Source organism: Anoplopoma fimbria, chromosome 6, assembly GCF_027596085.1.
Source record: "Anoplopoma fimbria isolate UVic2021 breed Golden Eagle Sablefish chromosome 6, Afim_UVic_2022, whole genome shotgun sequence".
NCBI classification, from domain to species: Eukaryota; Metazoa; Chordata; class Actinopteri; order Perciformes; family Anoplopomatidae; genus Anoplopoma; species Anoplopoma fimbria.
Genome location: NC_072454.1, coordinates 14958959 through 14980698, shown reverse-complemented (window position 1 = coordinate 14980698; position 21740 = coordinate 14958959). Strand labels below are relative to the sequence as shown.

General features: G+C 37.2%; 1 protein-coding gene across 1 annotated transcript; it reads right to left on the bottom strand.

Moving 5' to 3' along the window:
- Positions 1–2804: 2804 nt before the first annotated feature.
- Positions 2805–20872, bottom strand: hcrtr2 (hypocretin (orexin) receptor 2). Its single transcript, XM_054599668.1, has 7 exons — positions 20656–20872; positions 11634–11812; positions 6951–7194; positions 4105–4220; positions 3802–4016; positions 3415–3536; positions 2805–2962 (listed from the first exon to the last, which is right to left on the bottom strand). Exons 1-7 carry the CDS (start codon positions 20870–20872, stop codon positions 2805–2807), a joined length of 1251 nt encoding a protein of 416 aa, XP_054455643.1.
- Positions 20873–21740: the final 868 nt, after the last annotated feature.

Here is a 21740-nt window from a genome sequence, read left to right as displayed (position 1 = left end):
TTGCATGAATACAAACAAGGTTAATCTAACTCAAAATATTTTATTTATTTAATAAAGAAATGTCAATAGCGAGGTTTCAACCAGTAGAGGGCAGTTACTATGCACATTTATAACACAATATGTGGAATTCAAATACTTTGTATTAAAATGTCAAGATTTGAAATCCATCAACATCTCTACTCCAAACCCATATTTGCTTTATTTGTTAAGTGAAAGTGCTGTATGTTCGAGTTTGTCTACATTTCCCATGTGAACAAGTGAATTAGAATTCTATCCGTCTACCTTATTGTCTCAGCGATTTGAGGAAATTGTCTCATGGCACAGCTTGTTTTTGTTGTTAGATTTGCATGGAACAGCGTGCAGAAGCTGCTTGAATATTCTCTCAATATTATGGGGTTTTATATCCGCACCCAAAACACCACATACTGTTTGCAGTCAAACTTTTTAATCTTATTCTGAGGTTGGCATTTGAATATGGAAACGGAATAAATTGTGCATGGGTACCTTTGTTTCACACGCATGTTTGAAAATTGACTTTGAGTTTGCTTTAACTTCAAAATTGCTCCCACATGCAGGTGTATTAGCTGCAATTACAAGCATTTATTTAACAATTAAACAATAATGTGCTGGCTGTAAATATTCATGAGAATAATGTATGTGGAGTATCTCTGTTTCGAGAAATGTGGTGCTTTTATCCTCTCAGGGACCTATTTAGCATGCCTCAAACAGCTGAGGATAAAATAAATTGTGGTGGAGTTTCACTGTCCTTTCTAACAAGCAACAATTATTATGAAAGAGAAACATTGTTGAGACTGGAACGTTGCCCATTCGGTCTGTGGACAAAAAAGATCAAATTTGATAGAGAAAGTGAGAGAACATTGCTTGTTACTGCTTTAACCAGCTGCTCAGTGGCAGATAAGACATGATGTGATTGTACTGGGCAGCTTCCAGACGTGATTGAAGGAAAAGTGAGGGTCAGCAGAAGTTAGTAATTGTAAACGGCAAGATTTACTGCAGTATTTTAGCAACTATGAAAATGTAGCATTTATTCTGACAAATTTATATGTTGCCATATTTAGCTACTTGTTCTGACCTAATATAAATGTGTTAAGGTCAGTGGTTCATTCACAGACCCCCATTTAATACGATTTCGCTTCAGGGACCTCCATCTGAAGAGAATTTTGTAGTAGTCACATGTGCCAAGATATTGATATTACATTTATATCGTGATATGAGATATCAGATCATCTTAGATTTTGGATATCATAAATACACTGAATATGGTCTAAGTGGTGTCTTCTCTGGTTTTAAAGGCTGCATTACAGTAATACTTTGTAATATTCTGAACAACTTAGTCATTATATCCACATTACTGATGAAAATCTCAGTGTTTAAGTGTTTGTAAAAGTACCAAAATTCAACCAAACATTATCGTAGCAATAGGGATATTGACTTTCTACAGTTGAGGAGATAGCTGTGGAGGAAAGGAAACCTAGGATCAGAATAATCTCTCTTGTGACTCACATTTGGCTTACTTATATAGTGAATTAAATAGTGAAAAATAACTATTCCACATGTTAATCGGGTTCCCTGGACCTCCCTTAATTAAGATAACCAGTTCAATATATCATTGAGTGAAAACAAGTTTAACGAATCATACTTATTGATGAGTTAGATGCCTCAGCCAAACTGTAATGCAGAGCTTGATTAATAGTCTAAACTTTTGTCAATGCACATGCTTGAGGGCTGAAATTGGTGATTTCTATCACTAAACATACCTCTGAAGCTCTTTCAGAAACTTTTCTTGAATGAAAATGTTGATGTGTAGTTTGGTATTAGTATAAAATGACTTAGTTGTCATGACAGCCACTGTTTTTCCGACAGGACAGTGTGTCCTGGGCTCTGAAGCTGTCAGTAGAGGTGACTGACAGAAGCCTTTCAGGGCATTTCAAAGGAGACTTTTGAATGGACCATTATGCTTTGGGGATATTCATAGTTGGCAAACTTGCAGCTACAATGGAACATTTAACAATGTACACTTTTCTGATGTTCAAAACAAACAAATGTGTGTCGACACTGTCGAGTGAAAGAAACAGGCTTCATGATGAGGTCCACCAGGACACATTGATGGTATTCAGAAGTCTGTTGGATGTTTTAGACATTTGATCAAGGCTAATTTCCATACTAATTGTGCACAGAATAAAACGTTCAAGGGCATTTACACTAAAGAATGACTGACTGACTGACTGACTGACTGACTGACTGACTGACTGACTGACTGACTGACTGACTGACTGACTGAAGATGGACATCTGCTAATGAGGGAGACAGACTTTAAATTTGATTAGTTATAAAACGTATTCTCTCTAGCACCCACTCTTCTGTTGTTGTAAAAAAAAAAAGTAAAATAAATAGATGAATAAATACTCAAAATTACAGATTCATCAAAGTATCCAGAAAAGTCAAAATATCAAATTTACAATACAATAAAAGTTTCCATGTGATATAAATACAATAAATATGACCATTCAAATGGTGTTCTTTGATAATAAATAAACAGTTTCTGTGAAGTGATTGTCAGTTCCTATCATGTTTAGCATCCTGTAAAAGAGGTGAGAAGGTCTTCATAAAACAGTGGATGGTTGGTTGTCTAAAGCTCTTCATTTCATTATGTGTCCTTGTGAAACCAAACATAAAACTCTTATTTTGAGACATTCCTTTTTGTCTGTTTGTACAGGTTTAAACATTTAATGTCTACCTTAATGATGAATGTGAAAGCAGATTTCCCCACCTGGATTGTAAGACTACACTATCTGATCGGATATGCGTGACACATTGTCCATGTTGTTGACTTGAGTGGAGAGGGACTTTCGACTGTCTGTGCTCGCTCTGGGCCTCGTCCTCTGAGTTTGAGTTTGACCTTGGCAAGAAAAGGCTGCTTTGAACTCCCCACGGAATTTCCCTGGTGAAAAACAGAAAGACGAAATTTGCCCAGAAACCATTCATTTTTTTTCTTTAGATGTTTGGGATCGTGGGGTGGGGACAGAGATATAAACAGTATCTTTTATAAAGTTGTTTAACACTTTTTCTTTCTTTTCTGTCAGGGGTCATATTTGAATAAATAGAATTAAAAAAACAACATAATAATAATAATAATAATAATATTAATAAATTGAGCCTTGCATCGAAACCAGCTCTTTTCAGTTTTAGGGCATTATAAATTAACAGCTGAGATGCATATGTCATTATCTTAACACTATTAATCAATGTAAGATTAGTATTTGTATATGCTGTCATATTATCAGATGTGGAATTTATGCCAGTGAGCTGAATTGTTGTGGCCAAACTGTCCACTAGAGTGTGGCAATGAGCCCCCACAACTGGTCTAAATGATGGAGCAGCTTACAAACTTACCACTGAGGAAATTGTAGATGATGGGATTTGCTGCACTGTTGGCATATATGAGCCAATGTGAGAAGGTGAACCATGCATACACTGTTTCTCTGTCGTCTGTTTTCTTGAAAGTCCCGAAGACTCTGCAGGTAGAGGGTGACATGTATTGGTTAAAGATCAATTTTGCATTCTTTTAATGCTATACTATAATTCACATTATTCTAATTCAGCATTGCTAAAAATGACCATCAATCAAGTTCTAAATATACTCTATCAGTCATTATTCAACTTGAAACTACCCATTTGAGCTTCTAATGTAAGAAATAAGAATGTGAGCCCTGTTCATTAAAGTGTCTGCATTAGAATAGCTTTTGATCCTTGGAGCAGCAGAGCTGGAGATATTTTTACCTTTTCATGACGTTGAGCACGCTGATTGGCAGGTAGCACAGGGCAAACACAAAGAGCACCACCATTAGCATGCGAGCCGTCTTGCGTCGGGCTCGGACCTGTTTGATCTCAGCACAAACCGTGCTGGTTCTGACCCTCACAGGCTCTCCCGCAGCCGGAGCTGAGCACTGGATGGACCTCCACTTCCTCTGCAACACTGATGTGCTTCCAGGAATCTGTTAATTATATGTGTGCATACATCAGACGCTGAAAAACTGGCTTTGTAAGGGCTGAGATATAAATAGTATTCGCTGAAATAAATACCTGTTGACACCAAAGCTTGTGACATATCTGGATATATGCCAGGACCATGAGACACAATGGTGCAAAGTATGTGACAATGAAGAAACAGGTGTGATACACCTTTGGGTAGATCTCGGCTGTTGAAAGAAAGAAAAAAAGCATTAGTAGTGACCGATACTCGCCACCCTCAGTTATGTTGCTATGCCTGTTGATCTTTACGTTCTCACGCTGCACACACAATGATGTAGTGGTAGATTTATCACTCAAAATAAGCAGTAATTTTTCGTACAATGCATCTTTAACTTCAGATACAAGTTAACAAGAGCTGGCTTCTCATGTCTAGCTGAAGACTCTGGATTTTTGCCATTTTATCAGATTTAAACTTCATGTTCGTATTTTTTAAAACACTTGTTTTTAGAGCAAATCGTTGCCTGGATCCAGACCTTTGGTTCCGCCCATTTCACAATTCTGTCATAGTATAGCATTTGATAAAAATGTCATAAAAAGTCACAGTGTACAAAAGTTATAGTAGTATGTCATAAAATGTTATTTAAAAGTCATAGTAGTATGTCATGAAAGAATGTCATAAGAAGTCACATAAAATTTATTTTTTCATTAAAAACAAGTCATATTAAAAAATGTCAGTATTAAACAATAAAATCTTTGGGTTTATCAAAAATGAATATATAAAAGCTATAAGTATAAAGTTAATGAAGATTTAGAGTCATCAATGCTTTATTATTATTTTCTTGATATGATGTCTGAAATGTGCATGGTTCATATCTCATATCTTAATATCTCTGAACTCTTTGGTGTTCTTTATAAATGTGTTTTAAGCATTTCAGACAGTTATCATAAAATGTTATTAGAAAATGAGGTGTTTAAATAAAAATAATTAGATTAAATATGCGCTGATAACAACATTTTGTTCCTATCACAGGTTGATATGAAGTAAACTGTAGCTGCATAATCATGCACTCCCCACTATTTCAGCTTAGGTCTGTGCTATATGGATTAAATTTCCACCATCGAGCCAAACTGGCCCAAAATATGTGCTGATATAACCATTTGATTCATAGATCTCCAGAAACATAGTCACACTGTGGGCGCTTCACTTGGCAGAGCTGCCCCTGTCTCAGAACTGTATGGTCGCTATTCCTCCTCTCTTTCTTCCACTCACCTGTCCACTATATCCCTTCTGTGATTCAACCTCACCTGCCTTCTAGCAGCTTGTCATCAGCTATCATTCCCAGTATTTATACAGGGCCAGATCACAGCCTGTGTTTTACATATTATATATTTTACCTTGGAGGACCAGCCAACCCTACTTTTACTTGATTGATTGTTACCTGCCTGAAATTGTTTACCTTTCTTGTATACGTGTTGCAACCTGCAAAACTACCTGTTGCCAACATCCTGCGGTCTGGATTGATTTGCATATCTTCCTGAATCAGTGCCTTTGGATGTTATTGCCTGATTTGCATATTTGAAGATGTCCACTTCTATTTAATGACCTTATATTAAATAAATGCCGAACCAACTATGTCACATTGTCTACATCTGGGTGTGTTGCCTGCTCAGATTTCATCAGCTCTCCAGTCACACCCAGAGGTTCAATTCCAAGAAGGCATACGCTCATCTGAAGTAATCTGAACAACACTTCATAACTGGTTAAGATGTGGAAGAGTCAGCCCAAAATATCTCAAAGGGGCCCAACAAATGCAGTCTAATCTCACATTTTAGCTTGATAGTGTGAATTTCATACATTTAACAATGACCTGAGCTGAAAGGGTAGGGGGTGCTACAATCAGTTCTGTCGAATAATACATCCTCCCCTTAACTCTGAGAAGGCACACTTAATATAAAAACGTGATAAGAATCAAATGGCGTCATCAGCATAATCTTTTCAACGTCAACTATAGACTTCCGATCATTTATCACCATTAGTGAATGTGATAAGGAAGATTATATAGTTTTTTAACAGAAATCATTATAATGTCCGGCAGTCTTCTCTCTAGCTGTGCACACTCCTGAAAGGAGCAATCATCCCTCAGCAGGAAGGCAGGCAAACCTCAGCATAACACTGGTAAGCTGTAAATGTAGACAGCTAATAACAGGCCCATGTCTTTGGAAGTAATGCTAAGTTTTTAAAATACGCGTTAGGCTAGTTAGCCTGGCATGTTTATATTTGCAGCTTACATTAGAACAGATAAAGACACAGTTTAATCCATTCCCTACACATTTTCTCTTATAAATATTGCAGCTTCCCATTCTCTATGTAATAAGTAATGCTCTTCCTGTATTACAGCCACATGCGCACCATTTCAGCATGTTGAGAAATCCATATCTTGACAGGCCTGCTGTGCCAAATTTTATTTTCTCATTAAAAGGCCTAAAAAGCTACAGATCTAAAGTATTTTTCATTACCTTCCCCTTAATATGTCAATAAAGAAAGCATTAAGTGTTTCATAGATTTCAAGTCAATAGCCTACCTCAATTACTGTGACCCTTTGGAGGTGAGGGGGTTGAAAAGCTTTGTATCTTTGCAAGGTTCTCCTCTTCCTCTTTTTATGACATAAATCAGAGAGGCACTCTGACTATCTGATCTGAACTGCAGCAACAGTCATCCTTCCTATTTTATTAGTCTTTATAAACCCTGTGAACGGTGCTCTGCTCTCATCATTTTAGTATCAAACTGCACCTAAATGGCATCAGACAAACTTAGTTTAGGGCACAGGGTAAATAATCTTCTCTTGACGGATGCTTCCCTTTGAAAACCAAATATCAAATTTAAGTGGGAGTAGTCATTTTAATGTTGTTTAGATATATGGTGTCAGTTTAAGCGATGTCAAATTGTGAAAACTAACCTCCCCAATGTTCATCACACACTGTGAACAGGCTGGTCTTGTTTGTTAGCTCTGGCACCAAGCTGCTGCACTCCATCACAATAGCCTGAGGGATCATGATGATGCACGACACAACCCAGATGACAACAATACTCTTGCGAGCCCTCTTGGCTGTGCTCTTGAACATCAGCGGGTGGCAGATAGCATACCAACGGTCTTGGGCAATACAACTCAGTGTTAGGACTGATACAGAAACAGAGATGGTCTGGGGACAAAAAAGAAATGGTAAACCAGTTAGATCAAGACAAACCCATTATTTTCCCTACTTTCAGAGAAAGATAGATTCTAATGTTATTCATGGTTTGCGACTGTGACACATTATACATCCACCTGAATTTGAAATTGACATACTTTGGGGAAGTTATGGGCAATAGTAAACATTAGTGAGAAACAACATTTCAAAATGTGTAGTTGCTGGAGATTTGCTTTCAGCTCCTTTTCTAAGACAGTTGCAGGAGAGCATTCCCAAGGTATTTAGACATGAACAGAGAGAAACCAAAGCATTATATATTGTTTGTCAGACGATTTAATTAATTTGCTGTCCATGGTATAGGGTAAAGCGGATCTAAAATATGCCTTTTTTATCGTCACACATTTTGTCTGCAAGAGATCCAACAGACACACATTCAGAATTTTAAAAAGCCTCACTGACAAAACATCCTTCATCAATCTTTTCAATACAATGTAATCAACCTGTCATTCATTGGTGGCATAAGGGTAAACACTCACCACGCTGAATGCAGCACCACAATGACTGACAATGATTTAATCAATGTTTGTCTTCATTTCAGAGGCAGACCCGAATAGCAGTCGATCGTATTCAACAAAATACAATGGCTGAACTCCCTTTACCGATAAACGATCGAACCTCTGTGGACCTCTGAGTTAGTCCTTTGTGTCACAACAATAATGGCGTTATGGTGATCAAACCAGCATTGTAAAGTCCCACAGTGAGTCTGCAGGGGTCAATTAGTCTTACAGGTGGAGCTAACAGTCATCTTTGTCTCCTTTCTTGTCTCCACATCTGACTTGCATTATAAGATTTAAATTATGCATCTGTGAAATTGGTCAAACGAACCTTAGAATTGGCATGTTGATGCATTAAAACTTCCTATTTTAGAGATTCTCTCATCCCATTTCAGTGTTTTGCAATTGGTTGTTTCCAGGAAATTCAAAGAGTGAAACTGGTTCATAGCAGTGCCACCAATCTCATGTGGGAGATAAACCTCTGGGTTCATGTCCCGTGGGAAATAAACGCTCAGCTCCATCACTTTGAAATGTTTAGCTTAAGGATGTTTGCAGTGAACTAAATCACCTTTCCTGAATTTAAAAGGTCTAAAAAAGAGGGGAGAAAACATGCCTTGTAAGCAAATCCTCACATAATTGTCCTCTGCGAGACAGAAAATCAATAGTGGATTGACAGGTATGTTGAGCTTGGTTTGGTAGCCATGAATTTGATGGTTACGTAAAGGCTAAGAATGCTGAAGGCAGTGACGGCCCGTCCTATACACTAAATACGAAACTGCGTAGGGCCCCACAAAACCTTTATTTAATTTTTTTAATAAAGGAGAATATAGAAACCTACCAATAGCAGTGGAAGTGAATTTGTAATAGGAAATAGCTTATATGCATCACAATGTGAGGGAGATTTTATCAAAATAAAAGTTCAAATCTGACCCATAAATCTTTGCTGAATATTATCTCCTCTCTATCTCCATCTCTTTCCTGTCTATCTTCAAGTGTATAATAAAAAGGCAAAACAGAAATGAAAACAGAGATATTATATCAATAATGCTTGCCTGAGCTGATGGCAGCTGCAGGTGGATTCAAGATCGATATCCCACTAGGCGCAGCTCCACTCTATACAGCTTGGAATCAAGTTTATAGTCTTATCTATTTGAAAAAAAGAAATTCTGGCTCAGTTCATTAAGTCAATAAATAATGACGATTAAAAAAAAAATTTCAGTATGTAAGTGAATCGTTGTCTGCTATCCTTTATTTTTTTATTTGATTGCATTATTTATACAGGATAATATGATCCCATCTTAGTCTCACAGCTGTTTCATGTTGATTTACAATGAAATAGTTCAGCAGTTTTAACACACACACACAGGCACATAAAGGTGGGAGGGCCCGTAAAGAAAATCTTGCCTAAGGCGAGTTGTTTAAAGCTGGCTTGGCCTTGCCGAAAGCAATGCAAACATAGAAAAACCATTGGGAGTGGACCAGCCTGTAGGCAAACTGCAGGGCATCAATAGCAACTTTACATATATCAATCAAGAGCAGCCAGTATGTAAGCACACCGATTATTCTTTGGAGAAGAATTAAACAATGAATCTAGTGATATCATACATAATTTATATATATTTATATATATGGAATGCATGTCCACATTTCAACACACCCACCACAGATATGAGATTAAAAAGTCAATATTCAAGCTCTGCCAGTCCTTCATCCTGTACTTATATTATAAAACTGGTCAGATATTTGAAAAAATGTAGGCACAGTGTGATCACAAGCAGCAGGTATCCATTTTCTCAAGCATCACATCGACACCTCCTGTGTAGACAGCAAGTTTAAAGACAAAATAACAATAGATGTTCCTTTTGCTGCCTACAGCCAATCCCTCTTGTTTACTACAATATTAAATTAAGTGCATCTACAAACCAAAGATTTCAACTCTGTAGTTGGAATTTCAGAATTCATATATCAACATTCATTCATGACACATTTTCCTGTTTCATAATATCTCTCAGGAATCAGTTATGGCATGATCCTCTCAGAGGCAATACAGCACTGCAGTGATAAAATGCCTGCAGAATGTCACATGAAATGCATGGTGAATTGAAATAATTCCCCAAGTGGGAATGCATCTTGGAGAAAAAGATCCTCCTGGGTTCATAAGCAGCATGATATACTCCTTCAAAGAGCAGCAGCAGTTGCAGTACAGTGCAGTAAACCACACAACATGAAACAGAGTAAATGGGTCCAAGAGGGACTTCAAATAGGCCACTATGTAGTGGCAAGAGGTGCAATGTGTGCTGCCCAAATGTCGGCCTTGTGCGTTTCTGCAAACCAGGGATACTTTGATGTAAACATGTTTTCATTTGGTCAGAGAAAGTGGCCTGGTACAAGAAGCAAGACGCACTGCAAGGGATGTAGTGTATCGAGCAGCGGTAATTGAAAGTTAGTTGGTATAATAAGTATAAAAAGCGAGAAAGTCCACGAAGAGCGGGGGGGATAGGTGGTGGGTCAAACACAGGACTTTCACCCAGGAGACCGCTGTTTATGTCCAGTGTTAAACCAAAAGTAAATGTTGACTTCATACTTGTGATGTAGCCCCGTTACACTTGATAAATGACCAGTGTGCCAAATAGACTTGAGAACCCCTGAAAGCCTCAACAGCACAATGTTAGGGGTCTGTGGAAAAATCTTTAAACAATAATTTGTCACTTGCAATTTTCAATATAAATGACATTTAAAAGCTTGCTTTAAATATGTATTCACAAATATGAAAACAGAAAAATATTGTTATACTGTATATTTTCATTGATTATCCCAGTAGTTTCTGGTAAGGCCTTCTTCCATTGGTGGCATTGTTGCAAATGGTCCGCAATGCAAATGTTGTGTGGTTTAGAAAGCTATTGTTACCACGTAAAACATAAAAAGCAGTGGATTCTTTTTCCCGCTTTAAAATCATGGTTAGACTCTGATAAAAATATGGGCTCAGTACACATCAAGTTGGGGAAATATGTCAAAGAGAAAGCCCATTTCATTACTTTTTTAAGGTCAGAAAAAGTAGCCTGTTTGCTGAGATTGAAATGTGATAGACCATAAGTGTGCGTGTGTTGAGTTTGAGTTTGTGCTTCAGTATGCCAAGTGTTTCAGGTTTGATGGAGAGACAAGGGTGCTTTGTGGATGCTGTTGTAGGGATTTTTTAATTGCCTTGGCTTGCATCCATGAAACCCTGTAGACTACATTGTGTATTTCGTCTGTGTAAGACTTCAGCATAACACTGCAGCCCAATTTAGAGGGGGCCCCCTATGGCCACCTCTATGAAGGTTACAAAAGAAAGTCTGCTTAGAGCTGTTGTTTTTTATTTTTGCAAGTAACTTTATTGTGGTTGTTGTGTTACATTTTTACATTATTATTTTAACCAAACCACAATCTTTTTTCTAATCTTAACCAAGTAGTTTTGTTTAATAAACATTAACCATGTGGCATTGTGCGTTTGTGCAAGCATGATACGATGCTGATAAGAAACATATCAATGAAACAAATTTCTAGTTGGGATCACGATGGGATGGAATATCTCACCCATTGCACATCTAATGGGACGTGAAAGAGGATTTTTTTTTTTATACCCCTCAATAATACAGAGAAGGAAAATGTAAAATAATAGAAACACAGGTCCTGGCTTGTGTCCTGACCCCTCCTGCTTCCCGGCTCTTCTTTTCTCCTCACTTTTCACGAAGAGGCCCACATTTGTTTGTTTGGTTTACTTTGCAACACTGTCTAAACCATGAACCACTTCATGACACACATAACATTTTTTTTTTTTTAGTGAGTAAAGTGGTTTGAGTCAAGATTTCTGCTATCATGTTTGAGGACTGTGGGCAGTTGTCAAAGTTGATCTCTTACCTGCAGATAAGGCACAACTTTGCAAAGAGTGTTTCCAAAGAACCACGTCTCTGTGATGTCTACCACAAGACTCGCAGGCAGGCAGATGATGGTGACCAAGACATCGGCAAAGGAGAGATTCACTATGAAGTAGTTGGTCACTGTGCGCATGTGGCGGTTTTTCCACACTGCAAAACAAACTGAAAATGATGCACAATCAAAGAACGCCCAAGGACTTAATAAACACAAATATGTATCATATGGGTGCAGGTTGTTTTGCTACATCACCAATGACTTGTATGCATGCTGCCAATCATGATAGTCCTGTTTACATATTTGTTCCTGTTGGCAAAATATGAGTCAGAAATACATACAGACAATTAAATATTAATGTGTTAGTGTGACCTTACATGCTGAGAATGTCAAGGTAGTGTTTTCTCATTCACAGTGGTGAATTATCAACAGTTTTGCAGCGGCATCACAAATGTCATGGGTAATACATTTACTCCAGTATCCAGATATACATAATGGTTTTAGAGTCACATCAAAAATCTAAAAACATTTAATTTTGCTTAAGGTTGTCAAATAGATATTGTGTTTTGATGTAGTATATAAAATACAACACAAATAATAAATACAAATACTTTTTAGAACAGAATAAATAGCATTTCTGCCCTTTTTTGATAGACTCCATAACCTGAGAGCAAAACATAAGGACCTTTTCTGTTAACTGTCGTAACGTTACGTATGTTATGTCTTACAGTTGCTTTGCCTGGTGCAGCACACAACTTGTTAGTGACAAAATGACTGCAGTGTAATCTGTATCTGCTGCCTTATGGCACATAAAATGTCAAATTTGAATGTAATGGTATCATGTATTACAAAAAAAATATTTGTTATCATTTTAAAACTCAGGATCTTGAAAAATTATTTAAAAGGCAGTTCAGTGGTTGAAATTGTGTAAGCAGTTAATTATGTATTGCTTTTGGAATACGTGAAGTATCAATACTACATTTGAGAGACTGGATGACTGAGTAAGTTCAGTTGTAGCTAATCTGGAAACACAGGACAGACAGGTTGTAAGCAAGCAGTTTAGTAATGATGTAAAAAAAGTATTTATAAATAAATTATGTTTGAAATATTCCCACACTGTGCAAATGCACAGCTGTGGTAAGTGATTGTGTGTAAGTTTGAAACGCCTGTTTGACCCATAAGATTTCAGCAATTTGACAAATTGATCCAAGTTGTAAAAAAATGAATTGTGTTGTTTTAAAGGATAGATTATAATTAAAAAAAAATATTGTAAAATAATTGTGCTTTCTCTCTGTTAGATTTACACAGCTGAAATTGGAAGTGCCTTTTGTGGATTTCTTATGACTGTAAAGTATATCACTTTCTTGCAACTGAAAAAACTGTATTGTTAAGATTAGTCAGTAATATATAACCTAGGTAAATGTAGTGTGCAACTGTGGCACAGCTGAGGGGGGCAGAGTGGAGAATCACTTCACTGCCTGAAACAAGACAGAGGACAGAGACCAGTGTGGGCTGTCAAGAGACAGAAGATCCTTATTGGGGTAAAACTCCCTCTACCCTTACTTTAGTTAAGTGTCTCTCTAACACTCCTGGACCTGTATGCTGAATGACATTTGCTTTAATATAATGCTTAAAGATAATATCCCCCAGTACAGATGTCATTTCAAAGACCCCATATAGCTGTTTCTTGGGGTGTGCTTTATTTGTCCCAGCTGATATGGAGTAGCACTGGCAAGGAAACCATCTTATATAGAGTGCCATCAGTGGTGTAGTGCCTTGTTACAGAACCTTTTTCATCTGGATCCAGCCACTACAAGCCATGTGAAACATGTGTTTATTAGTCTTTCTTGATAACAATGTGCTTGTTACATGTGGTATTTTGTCATCAATTGGCCACATGCGCCATTTAAAACTGAAGGAGCATGTCATACAGCAATAATAACTTTGCTAATAAATACACCTTAGCTTGTCCCACCACATTGTGACAAAATATTTGCTTGTCAATCAGACAGAAATGTGAGGGGAATAATGTGGGTCAATTTGCCATCAGAATTAAATTTGTCTGGCTCTATTCTCAATAAAATGAATAGGGAGAAAAATCTGAGGTGACTGCAGTCAAAGAACCAATAAGAAAGGTAAAGATTGGCTGTGTAAATAGCTGTAACAGGAGAGTGAGGGACATGTTGATCATAAACAGTGCTGAGAAGAGTGGGTGAACCAGGGCTGCACAGCACATTAACCCTGTCCTCTTTAGTTAGTCTCTGTGTATTTAGTGCACTGGGTGTTGATTGACTTCTGTCATATTTAGTGTTTACTTATGTTTGCTATTTCTTTTTCAAGCCCCATATGTTATACCATTGCTTTGAAACGCAGTGGTGATACTGTAGACCAGCAGTGGATTATATAAACAGGATGAAAAGGCAAGACTGTGACTGTAACTTCACACAACATCAAAGAAAAGATAAAAGTAAGATGAAATTATCTTTTTTGAGCAAACCGTTATCTGATAAGCACTGGCAATGTGAGAAGTTTCTACAACGCCATGGTTCAATCACTGAATCTGTAGTGATTTACAGTCGCTAAAAACTTAAAATGGGTAATATTAATAGCATCTTCTGCAATATAGACAAACATTATGTCTGCACTATTTTCTTTTGTGCATCAACCGTTATGATAAATTACAGTCCTGCAGTTAGATGCACACGCCTTTTTACTGCTGTCTCCCTTACAGCTCCCCATATTGGTAGAGGCACCAAGCTAATGCAGGCTTTATCACAAAACCCCAGACAATTCTAAACCATATCTCAAATTTCAGAACCACAAATGAAACAAAACATTATCATAATCCCTGGAAATTGAACGGATTATCCGGTACTCCTTCAAGAAAATGCTTCCTGGATGATTTTCTGGAATTTGTAAATACATATAATTCCATTTTAATTAAGCCCATAGGCTTTCTACTGCATATGACTAAGGAGCTCAAGTGTGGTGTCCTCTGGTATTGTTAGATTACTGGTATGGATGCGACTGTGCCATTCTTAGTGTTATTAGTAACACCTGCTCTATCTGCTATGACAAGTGTAAATGTCTGCCCTGAGAAAGACAAAGTATAATGTCCTTCTTACCACAGCCAATTAGCCTGTGCATTAATCAACTGCTACTCACTATAGTTTAGATGTTGTGAGCTACTCAGGAATATATATTAAGCTGCTTTGTGTAGCTTTGAAGTCCTTGGGCTTTAGGGTTGCAGTCTCATGCTGAGGAGGTGTTCATTCATTCTCTTCTTGAAAGATTTTGTGTGCATCCGGCCTTCAGAATAATTGCTGAGAAGTTTCATAAATAATTAAAACGTTCTTTAAGTTGTTTTTTGATTTTCATATCCACTGAAAGACAATATAGACTAAGAATTGGTGTCGGACTATAATGTCAATACTGATACCTATAGTAATTCAAATTAGTTCATTGCATCATATTATAAAAAGCAGTTCAGATTGCAGCAAAGATGTGCAGATAAAAACAGACACCCATACATACATCAATACTAATATAAATAGTAATGTGCTATTACATACCAATTTAAAACACAAAATGAATCTTAGATTTGTAATGAGTGGGCATTGCCATTTGAAAAAATACAGAAAAGAACGCAGACAAAGTCAACCTTTATTTCATATTATGAAGACTTCAAAGTACGTTCCAGTTGACTGCAGACAGGAGTGTAGTTTTTGGGTTTTACAACATGTTTTACTCAGGAAATTCACATAGACCAATGTAAAGAATATACTTTTGTCTCTTTTATTTAGACCACTGCTCTTTCTGCTACCAAACTCTCAAATATAACAGGGCTGAGAACTGTTTAGAAAAACACATCATAAGTTTTTTCTACCTCTGCCAAGATTGAAGGGGGTTGGTGATCCTCAATCTCTGTCCTGCTTATTGTTGGCCCTTTTAATCAAGTCCCTCTCAATGTTAAGTCCAACCCCAGTGTCATTTCAGGTCGAGGAAAAGCAAAGTAGAGAGAGGGCACATCTCAAAACCCTTTCACAGGAGCAGCATCTGTACAGCTGTCTGATTTATTACTTTAAACCCTGGGCTATCATTGAGCAATGAAATTCTGACTGACAGCGCATCTTACTGCATATCAGTCATTAATCAAAGTTTCTGACAAATGTTTTTCCAGTATTACCCATTGGATTTGTCCACATAGACTCTTAACTTTTCCTCATTACAATTTGATTTGGATCACAAATCCTATCTCCAGCTGGCTTGATGCACCTCACGAGGATTTGGATAATCAGGCAAACGACTACTCTTCAACAGTAAATTATGTTGATTTGGGTCAATTCGTGGATAATTTCCAATTAAAAAAGATATATTCTGCACACTACAGGGCTGGACATTCAAGCTCTATTAGGCAGTGTTTTGATGGTTATATTAAATCTAATGACTGTCAGTAACATGACCGGGTTGCTTGTTTAGCAGGTTTCAAGAGGAACTTGGATTCAGCAACTATTTGTAATTCCATTAATAATGTAGTGTGTTAAGTCCTGCTTAGTTATTTGTAGAATGAATGTGTTTCAGAGTGAGCAATATTCATACAGTTTAGAATGAGAAGGTTATATCCGATGTCAACATTATTTGGTCATTTTATATCCTACCATTATAGGCATAACTTTTACTAATTTGAGTTTTTGTTGTTGTTTTTTTTCATTATTAAACAGTACATGATCTAGTGTTCAGTCAGATATGCCAATAAGGGATGCAGTTAAGAATAAATGACATAACAGAAAGCTTTTGAAAAATGTACAACCTAAAATAAAGTCCTTAATAAAAATTAAAAAAACATATGAGTCATACTGGTTTTGAACTACCTGTGAGAAAACTCAACATATAAGAGTCTTTTCATTCTTGGTAAAATAATCTGGTTTCACTGTCGCCATGTGAAATAACTTCTCTGACTAGCTTACTTCTCCTTCTACTCTCTCTGTCGCCCCGTCTCCCTTGTGTGTATATCTCACTCAAGCCACGCGATGCTATCGGAATAAATGTTTTGGTATGATTTACAACGCATTACAATTGGTTGGTTTCCTCGACCGTGAACGAGGGCCATATAGGCTAGAAAAGGCTGCGCGAGTAAAAATAAAAGCACTCTTTCAAAATGTTCATAATTTGCAATTATCTATTGGTTATAGGTGTCTGGGTCCGGATACAACAGCACCTGCATATGGTCCTGGACCACGGTCTGCCTATTAGTGACCCCCGCCATAAAGGATTAGGCCATCACCAAGATGAGCCATCACAGAGCAGTTGCTGCAACAATTGATCTTATCGAGAAGGACACACCAATTTCCCCACAGGGACAAATAAAGTATCTATTGACTCCCAACGGTCCAGCAGATCGGACACCACCGTTACCCTCAGGTCATGACCCTGACAATATTTGCCTCACACCAAAAGCCTTGACAGGAACTTTCTACACTCTTCTGTAACATGGAAAAGCCTTCCCCCTGCTGTCGTCGGAGACATAACATCAGTCAGTGTTCATGCTTTCAAGAAGTTAATCATCGCAACAGGGGATATTTTGTGAATAAAACTGTTTCATATCAATAATATGGTATATGGTATTATAAAGATCATAAGTGCTCAAATGACATACAGTAATCAGATTTTTAGTTAAAGAGGAATTAAGGAATTTGCATTACATCGAATTGGCTCCCAAAATGGCTCTTAAGAGGGTGCCTCTTACGAGCACATAGAAAGCTGGATGTACCTGTACGTGTTTATGAAGTTTTTTAAGTATGTATGTTGGTTTTGCTCCAAAGTACTTACTATATATTTGTTTTTGTACTATTTTCCATTTCACATTTTTCTCAACTTCACATTTTGGTCAATATAATTTCGACAGCAATACATTAATGCTTATATGTATAACTTATTATAGTTTTAGAAAACATAGTTTTCTTCAAGGGTACTCAATTGTTAGGATTTCTTTACCAAACCCACTTCAGGGTTCTTTTTGAAAATACTGATAACAAGGTCATACTTCCTATTACCTTTTAATATCCTTTTTTCTTTATTATACTTAAGTGGTTCTCTTGATTGTAACACTATTCTTCTTTTATGCTAATACCGCACTCATTTTAATTAGTAGATTTAATTAGGCTAATTAATTTCCTCTTATATGTTCTCCTCACTCCATTCTTGATATTTTCATTCCTGGATGAGAGGGGCTGTTTGTTACAAACTCCCAATCTTTCATGTGAACATGATAAACTGCCTTGTGAGACTGGTTCTTCTGAGTCGTGTTAGATTTAGTGAATCTAGATAACTAAGAGAACTCTCTTTGATGTGACAGCCAGGCTTTGATGTTGAATACTCAACATGGATATTCTTTTCCTGTAAAAAAAAAAATGCTTTCACCATTTCTATTTATTAAATAATGATTATACATCAGTCAAGTTTACTATGTTGTGAAAGCAGGTCGGTTGGGAATCCGTTATTATTTAAAAACTCTGTTTGATTTCAACACAAGTTGAAAACCTCGCTAAGCGAGCCAGATCACACATGTTGGCACACACACAGATAGAATTAACTGGTCTGGTATATAGTCTTAAGTTTTGAATTCATCACTATTTAGGAAATAATTGGCTTTTAATCAACTAAAGCCTTTTGCAAGAGTGATGTGGCCTGTGGGTGGCTACCACAGCAACAGTTATGTACACCTACTTCAAAGACATAACCCCTTTTGATCTCCTGTTATTGTATAATTAAATGAATGCAATTTCGTACTAAACCCAAAGAAAACCCAAAGGCATGCATCTATTTCCTACATGTGTGGCTGGATCAACTATAGGAGATGTTGCTGTCTATAAAGGGCAACAGGTGGTCATCCGCCTGCAGCAGAAGGCAGTTTGAGTGGTATACTATAAAATAAATATATAAAGTGTGCACCAGAGGAGTCAATCAGATGCCAGTACGAGCTTTAGCTGCCCTTCTCAGGTCTGTCAGCAAAGACAGGGGGGATTAGTGGTAAAAGCCCCCAACTGTCATCTTGGCTACCTCTGGTAGTATATGAGATTAGTATTTACCTATTTAAGCATCCAGCAGACACAAAGTGAAATGTTTGACTATGTTCTAAATATATTTTCTTAAAATACTGTTACATCTTACTTAAGTGGGATTTCCTTTCAGTTGCTGTAAATGATAAAGCTGCTGCAAACATCAATAAAAAAATAAAGTCTGGGGCAAATAATCACAAAAAATGTAAGTTAAAATGAGTTTAAAAGCGTTGTGTGTTGTTGATTGCAATTGTTTCGCTTCCTTATGTAATTGAGACAGCTATGAGAACCTGTCAGCTCTGGCTAATTGGCCGTCTGATGAAGCATTCAAGGACTCAATATCCCCAGGATTTATTAAACAAACAAATGCCAATCTAACTGTAAAATAAAAACAAGGGTTAGTCTGCTGGACAGCATCTGCATATTAATGGAGTATTGTACAGTATATTGAGTAAATGGGCATATTTATGTTGTCTTTTTCTGTGGAAGAGAAAATACAAACTTGCACTTGCAAACGTGTTTGTTTCCTATCTGTGGCTTACACTATCTCCATATATATATTTATATATATATATATATATATATAGATAGATAGATAGATAGATAGATAGATAGATAGATAGATAGATAGATAGATAGATAGATATATTTATATCTATATATTTATCTCTCTCTCTCTCTCTCTCTCTCTCTATATATATATATATATATATATATATATATATATATATATATATATATATAGCTGCTTGACCTTCAAAATCAATATAAAGCTGCTGGATGATTAGTCTGTAAATGTTGTTGTCAATATGTGTGTCTGATTACTGCAATCCCAACTCGTGCAGGCCCATGTTATTTGCCTTTTATCTGTCCTTTAGACTGAGAGCCTTGCTAGACTTTATGGCAGTATGGATTATTGCTGTGAATTGTCTTCAGCATGTAGTGTATGTGTGGTGACTAGAAATGTTAATACTGACGAATGAACTGGTGTTCCCAGAACTTTTGTACTCCCACATGCATCACCGCCTCTGTCTCCCAAGCTGAGGAGAAAATCTATCTTGTTGCAAACCAAGAGAGATTATTAAAAAGTTGTACTTTGCTCAGCTGTATTCGAGGGTCTTGTTCTTTACAGAGATAAATTTGGTCTGCATGGTTGCTGATTAGCCAATTATGACTAAATGTGTTATTGATCAAGAAAAGTGTTTCAGTGAAGAAATTCACCCTCAGATGATAAAAGAGGGATCCTGCAGTCATGTGAACTGCACAAATTTGCACAAAAAGGTGTTGAGATTGAGAAGGATTAAATAGAGCATGTTCTCATAACTGTCACATTAGAGGGCGACACCAGTGGACTCCCTCACTGGTGCAATGAATAAATAAATGATTGCCAAATATTTCAGAGTGGTCAATATTTTGTTAAAATATATATTTGAAGCAGTGGAAATACAAGTCAGAGAAGCAGCTTTAAGATAAATGCTCACAGCATTTTTCTCATATTCAGAGTGAGTCTATGGCTTTCTCAAATAAATCAGAAAACTGTCAACGGCAATAAAAACAGGCCAATAAGAACAAATAATTGAGAACAGATTAGATGAAATTGACACGGAAATAACAGAAGTGTGAATTACGATGTCAATTTGTGTTCAAAAAGCTTTTTTTTTGCACTGAGAGCAAGTATGCCCGTTCACAATCAAACACATTTGTGGTTGTCCAATTCTGAGCTTTTCGAGCTGCGCTCTAATGTATCCAATTCAAATGAACATCAAAAGATGAATTTTACCACTTTATATTTTTCATCACGCTTTTTCTTTTCGCTGTAGTAATATGCTCATGCGCATTCTCAAAAAGTTGTCTCAAAGTGTACTTCTGTTGGATCTTTTTTTTTTTTGCAGGACTGATTTACGCATGAATGGAAATAAAAAAAAAAAAAAAATATTTAGGCTACAACTCACCCAACGAGTTTCCAATGAGTGAGACGAAGAAGACAATAATGTAAGCCACAATGAGGACCCATTCATACTGCTTGGGGTGCAAGTACTCTCTCCAGATGTATCTCAGAAGTTCGTCGTCATCATCCACGATGGAGTGCGGTTGTAACTCCGTGCTGTTGGCTCCATGTGCCGAAGATAAACACTCATCGCAAACCAAATTCCCAGTGACCCCGGACATCCCCGCTGTGTGTCGAGGGTCTGCAGTGACAGAAGGTTTCTATCGATGAAGATGTAACAACGCGCTCCGCGTACCTCGGCGACGTGACGCTGAATTCTCCTCCGTCTTCATGCGACCACAAGGTCATACAGCAACACAGAGCGAGCAGCTGTGAGCCACTTCAGTGACCCAGCCCTCTCAGAGAAATGTGAAAAACACATTGGATTGGGAGAAGCCTGAGTGGAGCAGATTACTGTGGAAACTCTTTTAAAAATGCTGCTGCTGACTGTGAGGTACATAATTGCATGTTTTTATATGTCCTATATCCAGGGGCGCCGAAAAGGGGGGGTAAAGGAGACGGATTTGAAAAAGAGGCCCCTAATGATGATGAAATTATAATACAGAAAAAATAATGACACTAAGTTATTAACTAAGTTATTAATCAGTTCTTCCCCTACTGTACATGTCAACTGTCATGCTGTTCTTCTTTCACAAATATGGTAATGATAGTCAAAAATACCATTAAAATGCATAATTGTTTTAGCATCAAAAATTTTGCCGCTGTGTTGGGGGCCCTGTAAAGATTCTTTTCATGGGGCCCAAAATCCCTAGCGGCGCCCCTGCCTATATCAAACGCTCTCTCTTGAGATTTCCAAGTCATTCCAGGTCATTTTTATTAAGATTTCAGCTCTATATTGCGATCACATTTGCCTTTGACAAGGTAAATGACCGGATAATGAGCTGCAGCTTTCTCTATTGTGAATTCAGTACACAACTCTATTAGGACGACTTGGGGCTTTCTCACACATCCTATTAACCCTCATGATGAAATTGCTTGAGCTGTCAACACAGCAGTGCACTTTATTAAAATAAATTGGATAAATGACCT